At 45.7% G+C, this 15,000-nt stretch overlaps 1 protein-coding gene across 1 annotated transcript in view; it reads left to right on the top strand.

Moving 5' to 3' along the window:
- LOC124018916 (kalirin-like) overlaps positions 1–15,000 on the top strand; it is a 74,316-nt gene that overhangs the window by 33,056 nt on the left and 26,260 nt on the right. Inside the window, exons 24-34 of the mRNA XM_046334244.1 lie at positions 112–294; positions 2,745–2,869; positions 3,187–3,363; positions 3,779–3,848; positions 4,990–5,079; positions 5,278–5,370; positions 6,713–6,824; positions 6,988–7,178; positions 8,718–8,819; positions 11,532–11,686; positions 12,980–13,082. Coding sequence (XP_046190200.1) covers positions 112–294; positions 2,745–2,869; positions 3,187–3,363; positions 3,779–3,848; positions 4,990–5,079; positions 5,278–5,370; positions 6,713–6,824; positions 6,988–7,178; positions 8,718–8,819; positions 11,532–11,686; positions 12,980–13,082 — 1,401 coding nt within the window. The remainder of the gene's footprint in view (positions 1–111; positions 295–2,744; positions 2,870–3,186; positions 3,364–3,778; positions 3,849–4,989; positions 5,080–5,277; positions 5,371–6,712; positions 6,825–6,987; positions 7,179–8,717; positions 8,820–11,531; positions 11,687–12,979; positions 13,083–15,000) is intronic.

The following is a 15,000-nucleotide window of genomic DNA, read 5'->3' on the forward strand; positions in this document are numbered from 1 at the left end:
ACACACACACACACCCGCTCACATACACAAATGCTTACTCACACACTACAAAGGTGATGTGTATATCAGAACATTTCCCACAATCCATTTCTCCCCTCTACCTCCTCCCAGCACACTCAGGAGAAGGTGCACCTGCTGATTCAGCTGGCAGAGAGCATGCTGGGTAAGGGCCACTCCCACAGGGTGGAGCTACGGAGGTGCGTGTCGACGGTGGACAAGCGCTACCGAGAGTTCTCCATGCGCATGGGCCAGTACCGGAACACACTGGAGACTGCACTGGGAGGCTGCACTCAGGTGTGTGTGAGGGGTGGAGTGTGTGTTTCTTGACGACTAGTTGTCTTCCATGTGTGTGAGGGTGACTGAATGTGTTCGGCTGGTGGGTGTATGTGTGTGTGTGTCTCAGATTCCAGGTCAATCAGAGATAGATTGATTTAAATCAAATCAAATCAAATCAAATTTGATTTATATAGCCCTTCGTACATCAGCTGATATCTCAAAGTGCTGTACAGAAACCCAGCATAAAACCCCAAACAGCAAGCAATGCAGCAATGCAGGTGTAGAAGCACGGTGGCTAGGAAAAACTCCCTAGAAAGGCCAAAACCTAGGAAGAAACCTAGAGAGGAACCAGGCTATGTGGGGTGGCCAGTCCTCTTCTGGCTGTGCCGGGTGGAGATTATAACAGAACATGGCCAAGATGTTCAAATGTTCATAAATGACCAGCATGGTCGAATAATAACAAGGCAGAACAATGGAAACTGGAGCAGCAGCACAGTCAGGTGGACTGGGGACAGCAAGGAGTCATCATGTCAGGTCGTCCTGGGGCACGGTCCTTGGGCTCAGGTCCTCTGAGAGAGAGAAAGAAAGAGAGAATTTGAGAGAGCATATGTGGGGTGGCCAGTCCTCTTCTGGCTGTGCCGGGTGGAGATTATAACAGAACATGGCCAAGATGTTCAAATGTTCATAAATGACCAGCATGGTCAAATAATAGTAAGGCAGAACAGTTGAAACTGGAGCAGCAGCATGGCCAGGTGGACTGGGGACAGCAAGGAGTCATCATGTCAGGTAGTCCTGGGGCATGGTCCTAGGGCTCAGGTCCTCCGAGAGAGAGAAAGAAAGAAAGAAGGAGAGAATTAGAGAACGCACACTTAGATTCACACAGGACACCGAATAGGACAGGAGAAGTACTCCAGATATAACAAACTGACCCTAGCCCCCCGACACAAACTACTGCAGCATAAATACTGGAGGCTGAGACAGGAGGGGTCATGAGACACTGTGGCCCCATCCGAGGACACCCCCGGACAGGGCCAAACAGGAAGGATATAACCCCACCCACTTTGCCAAAGCATAGCCCCCACACCACTAGAGGGATATCTTCAACCACCAACTTACCATCCTGAGACAAGGCTGAGTATAGCCCACAAAGATCTCCGCCACGGCACAACCCAAGGGGGCGCCAACCCAGACAGGATGACCACAACAGTGAATCAACCCACTCAGGTGACGCACCCCCTGCAGGGACGGCATGAGAGAGCCCCAGTAAGCCAGTGACTCAGCCCCTGTAATAGGGTTAGAGGCAGAGAATCCCAGTGGAAAGAGGGGAACTGGCCAGGCAGAGACAGCAAGGGCGGTTCGTTGCTCCAGAGACTTTCCGTTCACCTTCCCACTCCTGGGCCAGACTACACTCAATCATATGACCCACTGAAGAGATGAGTCTTCAGTAAAGACTTAAAGGTTGAGACCGAGTTTGCGTCTCTGACATGGGTAGGCAGACCGTTCCATAAAAATGGAGCTCTATAGGAGAAAGCCCTGCCTCCAGCTGTTTGCTTAGAAATTCTAGGGACAATTAGGAGGCCTGCGTCTTGTGACCGTAGCGTACGTGTAGGTATGTATGGCAGGACCAAATCAGAGAGATAGGTAGGAGCAAGCCCATGTAATGCTTTGTAGGTTAGCAGTAAAACCTTGAAATCAGCCCTTGCTTTGACAGGAAGCCAATGTAGAGAGGCTAGCACTGGAGTAATATGATCAATTCTTTTGGTTCTAGTCAGGATTCTAGCAGCCGTATTTAGCACTAACTGAAGTTTATTTAGTGCTTTATCCGGGTAGCCAGAAAGTAGAGCATTGCAGTAGTCTAACCTAGAAGTGACAAAAGCATGGATTAATTTTTCTGCATCATTTTTGGACAGAAAGTTTCAGATTTTTGCAATATTACGTAGATGGAAAAAAGCTGTCCTCGAAATGGTCTTGATATGTTCTTCAAAAGAGAGATCAGGGTCCAGAGTAACGTCGAGGTCCTTCACAGTTTTATTGGAGATGACTGTACAACCATTAAGATTAATTATCAGATTCAACAGAAGATCTCTTTGTTTCTTGGGACCTAGAACAAGCATCTCTGTTTTGTCCGAGTTTAATAGTAGAAAGTTAGCAGCCATCCACTTCCTTATGTCTGAAACACATGCTTCTAGCTAGGGCAATTTTGGGGCTTCACCATGTTTCATTGAAATGTACAGCTGTGTGTCATCTGCATAGCAGTGAAAGTTAACATTATGTTTTCGAATAACATCCCCAAGAGGTAAAATGTATAGTGAAAACAATAGTGGTCCTAAAACAGAACCTTGAGGAACACCAAAATTTACAGTTGATTTGTCAGAGGACCTGGGCTTTTTGCCCATGTCTGTTTCCTTCATGTCAATGAAGTTCTCTGAGTGGTATTGAATTGTCTCTGTGTACGGTGTCCCCTGTAGGACAATAAGGACCTGGAGCTGGAGCTCATCCCCAACAGCCTCTCTGACTCTGACCCCGAAGTGAACCTGAACGACCCTAACCATGAGGTCAGCGACGAGAAGAGGAGGACGGCCAGGAAGAAAGAGTGAGTCCAACAGAGAAAGAGAGAGAATGAGAGAGAGGGGGAAACGGAGAGAGGGTACGTGTGTGTGTGTGTGTGTGTGTGTGTGTGTGTGTGTGTGTGTGTGTGTGTGTGTGTGTGTGTGTGTGTGTGTGTGTGTGTGTGTGTGTGTGTGTGTGTGTGTGTGTGTGTGTGTGTGTGTGTGTGTGTGTGTGTGTGTGTGTGTGTGTGTGTGTGAGAGAGAGAGAGAGAGAGAGAGAGAGAGAGAAAAGAGGGAGAGACAGAGCGATGGGATAATTGTATTTATTGAAAAAGTAGCCAGTTTCTTGGTACTCCTACAGGTATATCATGTCAGAGCTTCTCCAGACAGAGAGGGTGTATGTGAAGGATCTGCAGGAGTGTATTGATACCTACCTGTGGGAGATGACCAGTGGCTCTGAAGAGATCCCCACCAGGATCGCCAACAAGGATGACGTTGTCTTTGGGAACATCCAGGACATTTATGAGTTCCATAACAGGTGTGTATATCACAGTCTGTATAGCACAAGCTGTGTGTAATGTATGGTTTTTAGCACATATCATTAAATAGAACACAAATGGAATTCATCCCGAGCCAATATGGCTGCCATTATCCCATTCTAGAGTTCTGCAGATCTATGACACCTATGACATTATACTGTATGTCTCTATGGTATAGCAAAGAGGTATTAAAATATTACCTTACCAGGTCCGGACTCCTTCTGCTTTTCTGTTCTACCCGATCATTCATTGCACCCTCATGGTGTCTCAGGTCTGAATCAGTCACTGCTTAGAGAGGAACAATTCAAAAAGCAATGGAACTGGCTTCAAGGTCCATGTTTGTGTTTGAGGGGTGTAGGCACAGCATAACAGATGTGTGTAGAGTGTATAATGATGGTTTGTGTTTTGTTGCAGTATTTTCCTGAAGGAGCTGGAGAACTACGAACAGCTACCTGAGGATGTGGGTCACTGCTTCGTCACCTGGGTAACCACCAAGACGTTATATCTGATAGAGAGAGAGAGAGAGAGAGAGAGAGAGAGAGAGAGAGAGAGAGAGAGAGAGAGAGAGAGAGAGAGAGAGAGAGAGAGAGAGAGAGAGAGAGAGAGAGAGAGAGAGAGAGGACACATTGGAAAGAATTAACAGAAAACAGAGTGGCAGAATACCTGACCACTATAACTGACCCAAACTTAAGGAAAGCTTTGACTATGTACAGACTCAGTGAGCATAGCCTTGCTATTGAGAAAGGCTGCCGTAGGCAGACATAGCTCTCAAGAGAAGACAGGCTATGTGCTCACTGCTCACAAAATGAGGTGGAAACTGAGCTGCACTTCCTAACCTCCTGCCCAATGTATGACCATATTAGAGAGACATATTTCCCTCAGATTATACAGATCAACAAAGAATTATAAAACAAACCCAATTTTGATAAACTCCCATATCTACTGGGTAAAATTCCACAGTGTGCCTCACAGCAGCAAGATTTGTGACCTGTTGCCACAAGAAAATTATTTATTTATTTTCCCTTCTGTACTTTAACCATTTGTACATTGTTACAATACTGTATATATATATATAAAATATGACATTTGTAATGTCTTTGTATGTGTAATGTTTACTGTTAATTTTTATTGTCTATTTCACTTTTGTATATTATCTTCCTCACTTGCTTTGGCAATGTTAACATATGTTTCCCATGCCAATAAAGCCCCTTGAATTGCTTTGAATTGAGAGAGAGAGAGAGAGAGAGAGAGAGAGAGAGAGAGAGAGAGAGAGAGAGAGAGAGAGAGAGAGAGAGAGAGAGAGAGAGAGAGAGAGAGAGAGAGAAAGAGAGAGAGAGGGAGAGAGAGAGAGTGTGTTTGTGTTCCAATGAATCACAGTACTGCGGAAGTGTTGTCTGAACCTCACAGTACTTCTCTTTGTTGTCTGAACCTCACCTTTCTCTCTCTCTCTCTCTCTCTCTCTCTCTCTCTCTCTCTCTCTCTCTCTCTCTCTCTCTCTCTCTCTCTCTCTCTCTCTCTCTCTCTCTCTCTCTCTCTCTCTCTCTCTCTCTCTCTCTCTCTCTCTCTCTCTCTCTCTCTCTCTCTCTCTCTCTCTCTCTCTCTCTCTCTCTCTCTCTCTCTCTCAGGCAGATAAGTTCCACATGTATGTGACGTATTGTAGAAATAAACCAGACTCCAGCCTTCTGATCCAGCAACACGGGGCAGGCTTCTTTCAGGTGACACACTCTCGTTTTCCCCTTTTCTTTCTTTTTCTCTCTCTTTCTCTGTCTCTCTCTTTCTCTCACTCTCTTTTCCACATCTCAGCATCATTTTCCACATCTGAGCATAATACAGTTAGTCTGTAGATGGCAATCACTGTTCAGTGTAGCGTCTCTGCAGCCCTGATTTTAGGCTGTGTGTGTGTATGTGTGTAGGAGGTCCAGAGGAGACATGGTCTTGCTAACTCCATCTCCTCAGCGCTCATCAAGCCGGTTCAGCGCATCACCAAGTACCAGCTCCTTCTCAAGGTACAGAACATGAGAAATACTGATGTGTGTTGGTTTAACAAGACACTATTCTTATGCTCTCTGTCTCGCTGTCTCTCTGTCTCTGTCTCGCTGTCTCTCTGTCTCTCTGTCTCTGTCTCGCTGTCTCTCTGTCTCGCTGTCTCTGTCTCACTGTTTCTCTGTCTCTCTGTCTCTCTGTCTCGCTGTCTCGCTGTCTCTCTGTCTCTCTGTCTCGCTGTCTCTCTGTCTCGCTGTCTCTCTGTCTCGATGTCTCTCTGTCTCACTGTCTCGCTGTCTCTCTGTCTCGCTGTCTCTCTGTCTCTGTCTCGCTGTCTCTCTGTCTCGCTGTCTCTCTGTCTCTGTCTCGCTGTCTCTCTGTCTCTGTCTCACTGTCTCTCTGTCTCGCTGTCTCTCTGTCTCGCTGTCTCTCTGTCTCTGTCTCGCTGTCTCTCTGTCTCGCTGTCTCTCTGTCGCTGTCTCACTGTCTCTCTGTCTCTGTCTCACTGTCTCTCTGTCTCTGTCTCGCTGTCTCTCTGTCGCTGTCTCTCTGTCTCGCTGTCTCTCTGTCTCTCTGTCTCTCTGTCTCTCTGTCTCTGTCTCGCTGTCTCTCTGTCTCGCTGTCTCTCTGTCTCGCTGTCTCTCTGTCTCTGTCTCGCTGTCTCTCTGTCTCTCTGTCTCTCTGTCTCTCTGTCTCTCTGTCTCGCTGTCTCGCTGTCTCTCTGTCTCGCTGTCTCTCTGTCTCTCTGTCTCTGTCTCTCTGTCTTGCTGTCTCTCTGTCTCACTGTCTTGCTGTCTGTCTGTTTGTCTGTCTCGCTGTCTCTCTGTCTCTCTGTCTCGCTGTGTCTCTGTCTCGCTGTCTCTCTGTCTCGCTGTCTTTCTGTCTCTCTGTCTCGCTGTCTCTCTGTCTCGCTATCTCTCTGTCTCGCTGTCTCTCTGTCTCTCTGTCTTGCTGTCTCTCTGGCTCGCTGTCTCTCTGTCTCGCTGTCTCTCTGTCTGTCTGTCTGTCTGTCTGTCTGTCTGTCTGTCTGTCTGTCTGTCTGTCTGTCTGTCTGTCTGTCTGTCTGTCTGTCTGTCTGTCTGTCTGTCTGTCTGTCTCCCTCCCTCCCTCCCTCCCTCCCTCCCTCCCTCCCTCCCTCCCTCCCTCCCTCCCTCCCTCCCTCCCTCCCTCCCTCCCTCCCTCCCTCCCTCCCTCCCTCCCTGTCTGTCTGTCTGTCTGTCTGTCTGTCTGTCTGTCTGTCTGTCTGTCTGTCTGTCTGTCTGTCTGTCTGTCTGTCTGTCTGTCTGTCTGTCTGTCTGTCTGTCTGTCTGTCTGTCTGTGTGTGTGTGTGTGTGTGTGTGTGTGTGTGTGTGTGTGTGTGTCCAGGAGTTGTTGGCGTGTTGTGAGGAGGGAAAAGGCGAGATCAAGGAGGGTCTGGATGTCATGCTGAGTGTTCCAAAGCGAGCCAACGATGCCATGCATGTTAGCATGCTAGAGGGTGAGCTGATGTCACATCCTGCTGTATGATGTCACTTATTGTTCAATGATGTCGCTTCCTGCTGTATGATGTCACTTTCTGCTGTATGATGTAACATCCTGCTGTATGAATTAACATCCTGCTGTAAGATGTAACATGACTTCCTGCTGTATTCCTATCCCAGGTCTGGAGGAGGGCTTGGAGGTGCAGGGAGAGCTGCTCCTGCAGGATACCTTCCAGGTGTGGGATCCTAAATCCCTTATCAGGAAAGGCCGGGAACGCCACCTGTTCCTGTTCGAGCTCTCGCTGGTCTTCAGTAAAGAGATAAAGGACTCCTCCGGACGTATCAAGTACCTCTACAAGAGCAGGCTGAGGGTACTATACTATACTATACTATACTATACTATACTATACTATACTATACTATACTATACCATACCATACCATACCATACCATACCATACCATACCATACTATACCATATCATACTATACCATACTATACTATACTATACTATACTATAGCATACCATACTATAATATACTATACAAATATCATACCATACCATACTAATACCATACTATACTATACTATACCATACCATAAAATACCATACCATACAATACTAAACTAATACCATACTATACTGTACTATACTGCACCGTACCATACTATACCATACTGTAACATACTGCACCATACCATACTGTACTCCCATCTAAACTATACACATAGTGAAACACCTATACAATATTACTCTACCACACCAAGTATCTCTACAAGAGCAGGCTGAGGGTACTGTACTATACCATACTATACTATACTATACTATACTATACTATACTATACTATACTATACTATACTATACCATTCTATACTATACCATACAATACTATACTATAGCATGCTATACCATACTATACCATTCTATACTATGCTATGCTATACCATACTATACCATACCATACTATACAATACTATACCATACCATACCATACCATACCATACCATACAATACTATACTATAGCATGCTATACCATACTATACCATTCTATACTATGCTATGCTATACCATACTATACCATACCATACCATACCATACTATACCATACCATACCATACCATACCATACCATACATATACTATACTATAGCATGCTATACCATGCTATACCATTCTATACTATACCATACCATACCATACCATACCATACCATACCATACCATACAATACTATACTATAGCATGCTATACCATACTATACCATACTATACCATACCATACTATACCATACCATACCATACCATACCATACTATACCATACCATACCATACTGTACTATACCATACCATACCATACCATACCATACCATACCACACCATACTATACTATACTATACCATACCATACCATACTGTACTATACCATACCATACCATACTATACCATACCATACTATACCATACTATACCATACCATACCATACTGTACTATACCATACCATACCATACTGTACTATACCATACCATACCATACCATACTATACCATACCATACCATACCATACCATACTATACCATACCATACCATACTGTACTATACCATACCATACCATACCATACCACACCATACTATACTATACTATACCATACCATGCTATACCATACCATACTATACCATACCATACCATACTATACCATACCATGCTATACCATACTATACCATACTATACTATACAATACTATACCATAAACATAGTAATACACATATAAATATTAGTCTACCACACCAGGTACCTCTGCAATAGCAGCCTGAGGGTATGGCTACAACACATATATACTTTCATGCATTCTACATCCCATATACCCCACCTCGTTTCCCAAAGGAAACATTAACTGCCTTGTGTCCTCTTCCAGACGTCAGAGTTGGGGGTGACAGAGCATATTGAGGGGGACCCCTGTAAGTTTGCTCTGTGGGTGGGCCGTACCCCCACCTCGGACAACAAGACCGTCCTCAAGGTAACAGCCAAATATATTCTCATATGCACTCTCCTACTGCCTGTCATCTCTGGTGAACTTTCTCCACTGCCTGTGCAGTCTCCACTGCCTGTCATCTCTGGTGAACCTTTTCATATGCACTCTCCTACTGCCTGTCATCTCTGGTGAACCTTTTCATGTGCACTCTCCTACTGCCTGTCATCTCTGGTGAACCTTTTCATGTGCACTCTCCTACTGCCTGTTATCTCTGGTGAACCTTTTCATATGCACTCTCCTACTGCCTGTCATCTCTGGTGAACCTTTTCATGTGCACTCTCCTACTGCCTGTCATCTCTGGTGAACCTTTTCATGTGCACTCTCCTACTGCCTGTTATCTCTGGTGAACCTTTTCATGTGCACTCTCCTACTGCCTGTCATCTCTGGTGAACCTTTTCATGTGCACTCTCCTACTGCCTGTCATCTCTGGTGAACCTTTTCATGTGCACTCTCCTACTGCCTGTCATCTCTGGTGAACCTTTTCATGTGCACTCTCCTACTGCCTGTCATCTCTGGTGAACTTTTCATTTTCATGCCTGCACTCTCCTACTGCCTGTCATCTCTGGTGAACCTTTTCATATGCACTCTCCTACTGCCTGTCATCTCACTCTCCTACTGCCTGTCATCTCTGGTGAACCTTTTCATATGCACTCTCCATGCCTGTCATCTCACTCTCCTACTGCCTGTCATCTCTGGTGAACCTTTTCATATGCACTCTCCTACTGCCTGTCATCTCACTCTCCTACTGCCTGTCATCTCTGGTGAACCTTTTCATATGCACTCTCCTACTGCCTGTCATCTCACTCTCCTACTGCCTGTCATCTCTGGTGAACCTTTTCATATGCACTCTCCTACTGCCTGTCATCTCTGGTGAACCTTTTCATATGCACTCTCCTACTGCCTGTCATCTCACTCTCCTACTGCCTGTCATCTCTGGTGAACCTTTTCATATGCACTCTCCTACTGCCTGTCATCTCTGGTGAACCTTTTCATATGCACTCTCCTACTGCCTGTCATCTCACTCTCCTACTGCCTGTCATCTCTGGTGAACCTTTTCATGTGCACTCTCCTACTGCCTGTCATCTCTGGTGAACCTTTTCATGTGCACTCTCCTACTGCCTGTCATCTCTGGTGAACCTTTTCATATGCACTCTCCTACTGCCTGTCATCTCACTCTCCTACTGCCTGTCATCTCACTCTCCTACTGCCTGTCATCTCTGGTGAACCTTTTCATATGCACTCTCCTACTGCCTGTCATCTCACTCTCCTACTGCCTGTCATCTCTGGTGAACCTTTTCATGTGCAGTCTCCTACTGCCTGTCATCTCTGGTGAACCTTTTCATGTGCACTCTCCTACTGCCTGTCATCTCTGGTGAACCTTTTCATATGCACTCTCCTACTGCCTGTCATCTCTGGTGAACCTTTTCATGTGCACTCTCCTACTGCCTGTCATCTCTGGTGAACCTTTTCATATGCACTCTCCTACTGCCTGTCATCTCACTCTCCTACTGCCTGTCATCTCTGGTGAACCTTTTCATATGCACTCTCCTACTGCCTGTCATCTCTGGTGAACCTTTTCATATGCACTCTCCTCATCTCACTGCCTACTGCCTGTCATCTCTGGTGAACCTTTTCATGTGCACTCTCCTACTGCCTGTCATCTCTGGTGAACCTTTTCATGTGCACTCTCCTACTGCCTGTCATCTCTGGTGAACCTTTTCATGTGCACTCTCCTATCTCTGGTGAACCTTTTCATATGCACTCTCCTACTGCCTGTCATCTCACTCTCCTACTGCCTGTCATCTCTGGTGAACCTTTTCATGTGCACTCTCCTACTGCCTGTCATCTCTGGTGAACCTTTTCATGTGTACTCTCCTACTGCCTGTCATCTCTGGTGAACCTTTTCATGTGCACTCTCCTACTGCCTGTTATCTCTGGTGAATCTTTTCATGTGCACTCTCCTACTGCCTGTTATCTCTGGTGAACCTTTTCATGTGCACTCTCCTACTGCCTGTCATCTCTGGTGAACCTTTTCATGTGCACTCTCCTACTGCATCTCAGTGCTAGAGGCATCAATACAGACTCGGTTTGATTCCAGGCTGTATCACAACCGGCCGTGATTGGGAGTCCCATAGGGTGGCGCACAATTGGCCCTGCGAAGCCCGGGTTTGGGTTTGGCCGGAGTAGGTTGTCACTGTAGATAATACGTTGTTCTTAACTGACTTGCCTAGTTAAATAAAGGTTCAATAAACAATTAAAACATCTCTGGTGAACCTTTTCACGTGCACTCTGAACCTTTTCACGTGCACTCTGAACCTTTTCACGTGCACTTTGAACCTTTTCACGTGCACTCTGAACCTTTTCACGTGCACTCTAAACCTTTTCACGTGCACTCTGAACCTTTTCACGTGCACTCTGAACCTTTTCACGTGCACTCTGAACCTTTTCACGTGCACTCTAAACCTTTTCACGTGCACTCTCCTCTGATGTGGCTTCTGTTGTGCTTTCCTATATTTACTTTACTATCTGTTTGTCTCGTTTTATCACATCTCCTGCCCTCCCCCTTCTCTCTCTCCCTCTCTAACTCCCCTCCCGTTCTCTATCTCCGTCTCTAACTCCCCTCCCGTTCTCTATCTCCCTCTCTAACTCCCCTCCCGTTCTCTATCTCCCTCCCTCCCTCCCTCCCTCCCTCCCCAGGCCTCATCTCTGGAGCTGAAGCAGGAGTGGGTACGTAGCGTGCGTCAGGTGATCCAGGAGAGACGTGGCCATCTGAGAGGAGCGCTGAGGGAGCCCATCCCCCTCCCCAAGACCCCCGCCCCCACCCTGGTCCGCACGCGCAGCATCAACAGGAGGTTTGTACATACATGCACACACACAGCCCACTTCCTCTCTTGTCTCTTGTACTGCTAAGGTGGTTGTACAGATTCCATTCAAACAATGCAGTCAATCCACAGCCACACTGTCTGCATCAGTTGATGATTCAGTTGATGAAGTTGTAAATACAACACGTTCTGATATTGTATCATATAACACCATTCTCAGCTTTCCAGGAAAGGAAACATTTAGGCATTTATTTACATATATTTTATTTATTTATAATTATATAACAATATTTTAGGTTGACAATAATTCTGTTACACAATTTGTGATACATCACATGCCTTACTTTTATTCTCCTCCATCAGTAAAATCAGGATTATGTCTCTACTGCCATTCATTCACATTAGACTGGGTGGGATTTCTCCCTGTCCAATATGGCTGCCATTCATTCACATTAGACTGGGTGGGATTTCTCCCTGTCCAATATGGCTGCCATTCATTCACATTAGACTGGGTTGGATTTCTCCCTGTCCAATATGGCTGCCATTCATTCACATTAGACTGGGTGGGATTTCTCCCTGTCCAATATGGCTGCCATTCATTCACATTAGACTGGGTGGGATTTCTCCCTGTCCAATATGGCTGCCATTCATTCACATTAGACTGGGTGGGATTTCTCCCTGTCCAATATGGCTGCCATTCATTCACATTAGACTGGGTGGGATTTCTCCCTGTCCAATATGGCTGCCATTCATTCACATTAGACTGGGTGGGATTTCTCCCTGTCCAATATGGCTGCCATTCATTCACATTAGACTGGGTGGGATTTCTCCCTGTCCAATATGGCTGCCATTCATTCACATTAGACTGGGTGGGATTTCTCCCTGTCCAATATGGCTGCCATTCATTCACATTAGACTGGGTGGGATTTCTCCCTGTCCAATATGGCTGCCATTCATTCACATTAGACTGGGTGGGATTTCTCCCTGTCCAATATGGCTGCCATTCATTCACATTAGACTGGGTTGGATTTCTCCCTGTCCAATATGGCTGCCATTCATTCACATTAGACTGGGTTGGATTTCTCCCTGTCCAATATGGCTGCCATTCATTCACATTAGACTGGGTGGGATTTCTCCCTGTCCAATATGGCTGCCATTCATTCACATTAGACTGGGTTGGATTTCTCCCTGTCCAATATGGCTGCCATAATGGCAGTAGAGACATAATCCTGATTTTACTGATGGAGGAGAATAAAAGTTTCATCAGGTTGTGCGGTACGTGTCATGATATTTTTTACGTGTACGCGTCACCCCCCCCCCCAGAGACACCAATGAGGATGCAGACAGCCTGGGAGATGCCAGCAGCCAGCCGGACACCGTCTCCATTGCATCCCGCACCTCTCAGAACACAGCAGACAGCGACAAGGTAGCGACAGACTACACTACCCAGCAGCCACCACTGTTTACAGAAAAAGTACCCAAGAGTGATCTGTTCTAAGTGTATATATACTCATACAGAGACTCTAAGAGCTTCTAAGAGTGTATGAGTTGTTATTGACGTTCTATGAGTGTAGGAACTTCCTTTGCTAATGGAACATAGCCACTGCCAAGCCTGAGGCAGGGTTGTTTCTGACGCATACAGTCCACAGTCAAAGTTCCCAAAAGCCAAAACGGCAAAAACATTCAATGAGATCCAGGGAAATGGTGCAACAAAATAGATGATTGATTTTTCTTATATCTAACTAAAGTAATTCTTTAAAAGGCATAAAAAGGCATAGATTACTTGACATGAAAATGCATATTGTGTTCTGTTTGTATGTCTGGTCAAAACTCTAAACCGTCTAGCTAGGACTCCCTCCACCCCTGAAGGCCCAACTTCCTGTCTTTATCCTACCACTAACACACTTACCACAGTACAATGAATGGGCAAGAAGGGGAGACAAAAACTAAGGTACACTAATAACAAAGGAATATACCTCAACCAGGTAAATATAAATCATACGTACCTAATAATTCATCATATACATTCATATTTCATATAGAAAAAATACACACAGATACATGGAGCTCTGTATGTTCTGTCTTTTATCCAACTATGTCTAAATCGGCTCTAACATACCGGCCCCTAATTGTTAACTGCACTGACACACGCCTCCACCATGGATACTCCCTGATCCATCGCTTCCAGAAGAGGTCAGTGATATATTGTACCTGCTTCCATCTCCTTGGTGAGTATAGGTCTCCTCTCTGGAATAGTCCTGGTGGCAGGACTGGCTTTGTTTTCAGATAAAGTGGATGGTTCGGAGTCTGGGGTTTTAGATCGTTAGGGTAATTTGTTACAGTTGTGATTGGTCTGTCGTTCATGATCGCCTCAACTTCACACAAGGCTGTCTGCAAAGCCTCATCATCCAGTACTTGCTCTTTAAGGACTAAATAGAGGATATTTTTCAACCTCTCCCATTCCCCTGATGGTGCCCTCCAGAGGGAGGGTTGAATGACCAATTCACTCCTTCCTTCAGTAATGCATTTTGAATCTTGTTGTGAACCAGCTCTTTCAGCGCTTCTCCTCGCTCTCTGTGTGTTCCAACAAAGTTGGTGCCATTGTCTGTTCTGTTCTGTTGTTACTGGGCCTCTTCCACATATGAACCTGCGCAGGGCATTGATGTAGGAATCAGTATCCAGGTAACTAGCAAATTCTAAGTGGACAACTCGACTCACAAGGCAAGTAAGGATCACACCATACCGCTTCACATGAACGCGGCCTCGCTTCACCTCTATGGGGACGAAGTAATCTATGCCCACATGGGTGAAAGGCGGCAAATCAGGTGACACCCAATCTTGTGGAAGGTCGGCCATCTTCTGTTCTCCATCTCTAGCTTGTACCCGCCTGCAGAAGACACAGCTCTTAGGATCTTCCATGCTAAGGCCTTGGCACATGGCATCTAATATCGCTGGCGAAGACTGGAAAGCATGTGTCCTCTCCCAGAGTGGCCAACCTGCTCATGGATGTGGAATAAGATCAGTCTAGAGATGTAGGAGTCTTTGGGCAGGATCATAGGATTCTTTAGTTCTATAGGCATAGCAGCCTTGCTTAACCTTCCTCCCACTCTCAGAATGTCATTGTCAACAATTGGATAAAGCTTACAGATTGAGCCGCTTCCCTTGGCACACTGTCTTCCTTTCACAATGAGTGCAATTTGTTTAAAGTGCTGTCTTTGCTCAAATAGAATGATTACCCTTTCTTCTTCATCTAGGTCATCCACAGAGAGAGTTTATTAACCAAACGTTAGTTTGAAAATGTCAGTTTGTTCCTTCAATGAGTTTGTTAAACTCTGATCTGATTC

Source organism: Oncorhynchus gorbuscha, unplaced genomic scaffold, assembly GCF_021184085.1.
Source record: "Oncorhynchus gorbuscha isolate QuinsamMale2020 ecotype Even-year unplaced genomic scaffold, OgorEven_v1.0 Un_scaffold_590, whole genome shotgun sequence".
NCBI lineage: Eukaryota > Metazoa > Chordata > Actinopteri > Salmoniformes > Salmonidae > Oncorhynchus > Oncorhynchus gorbuscha.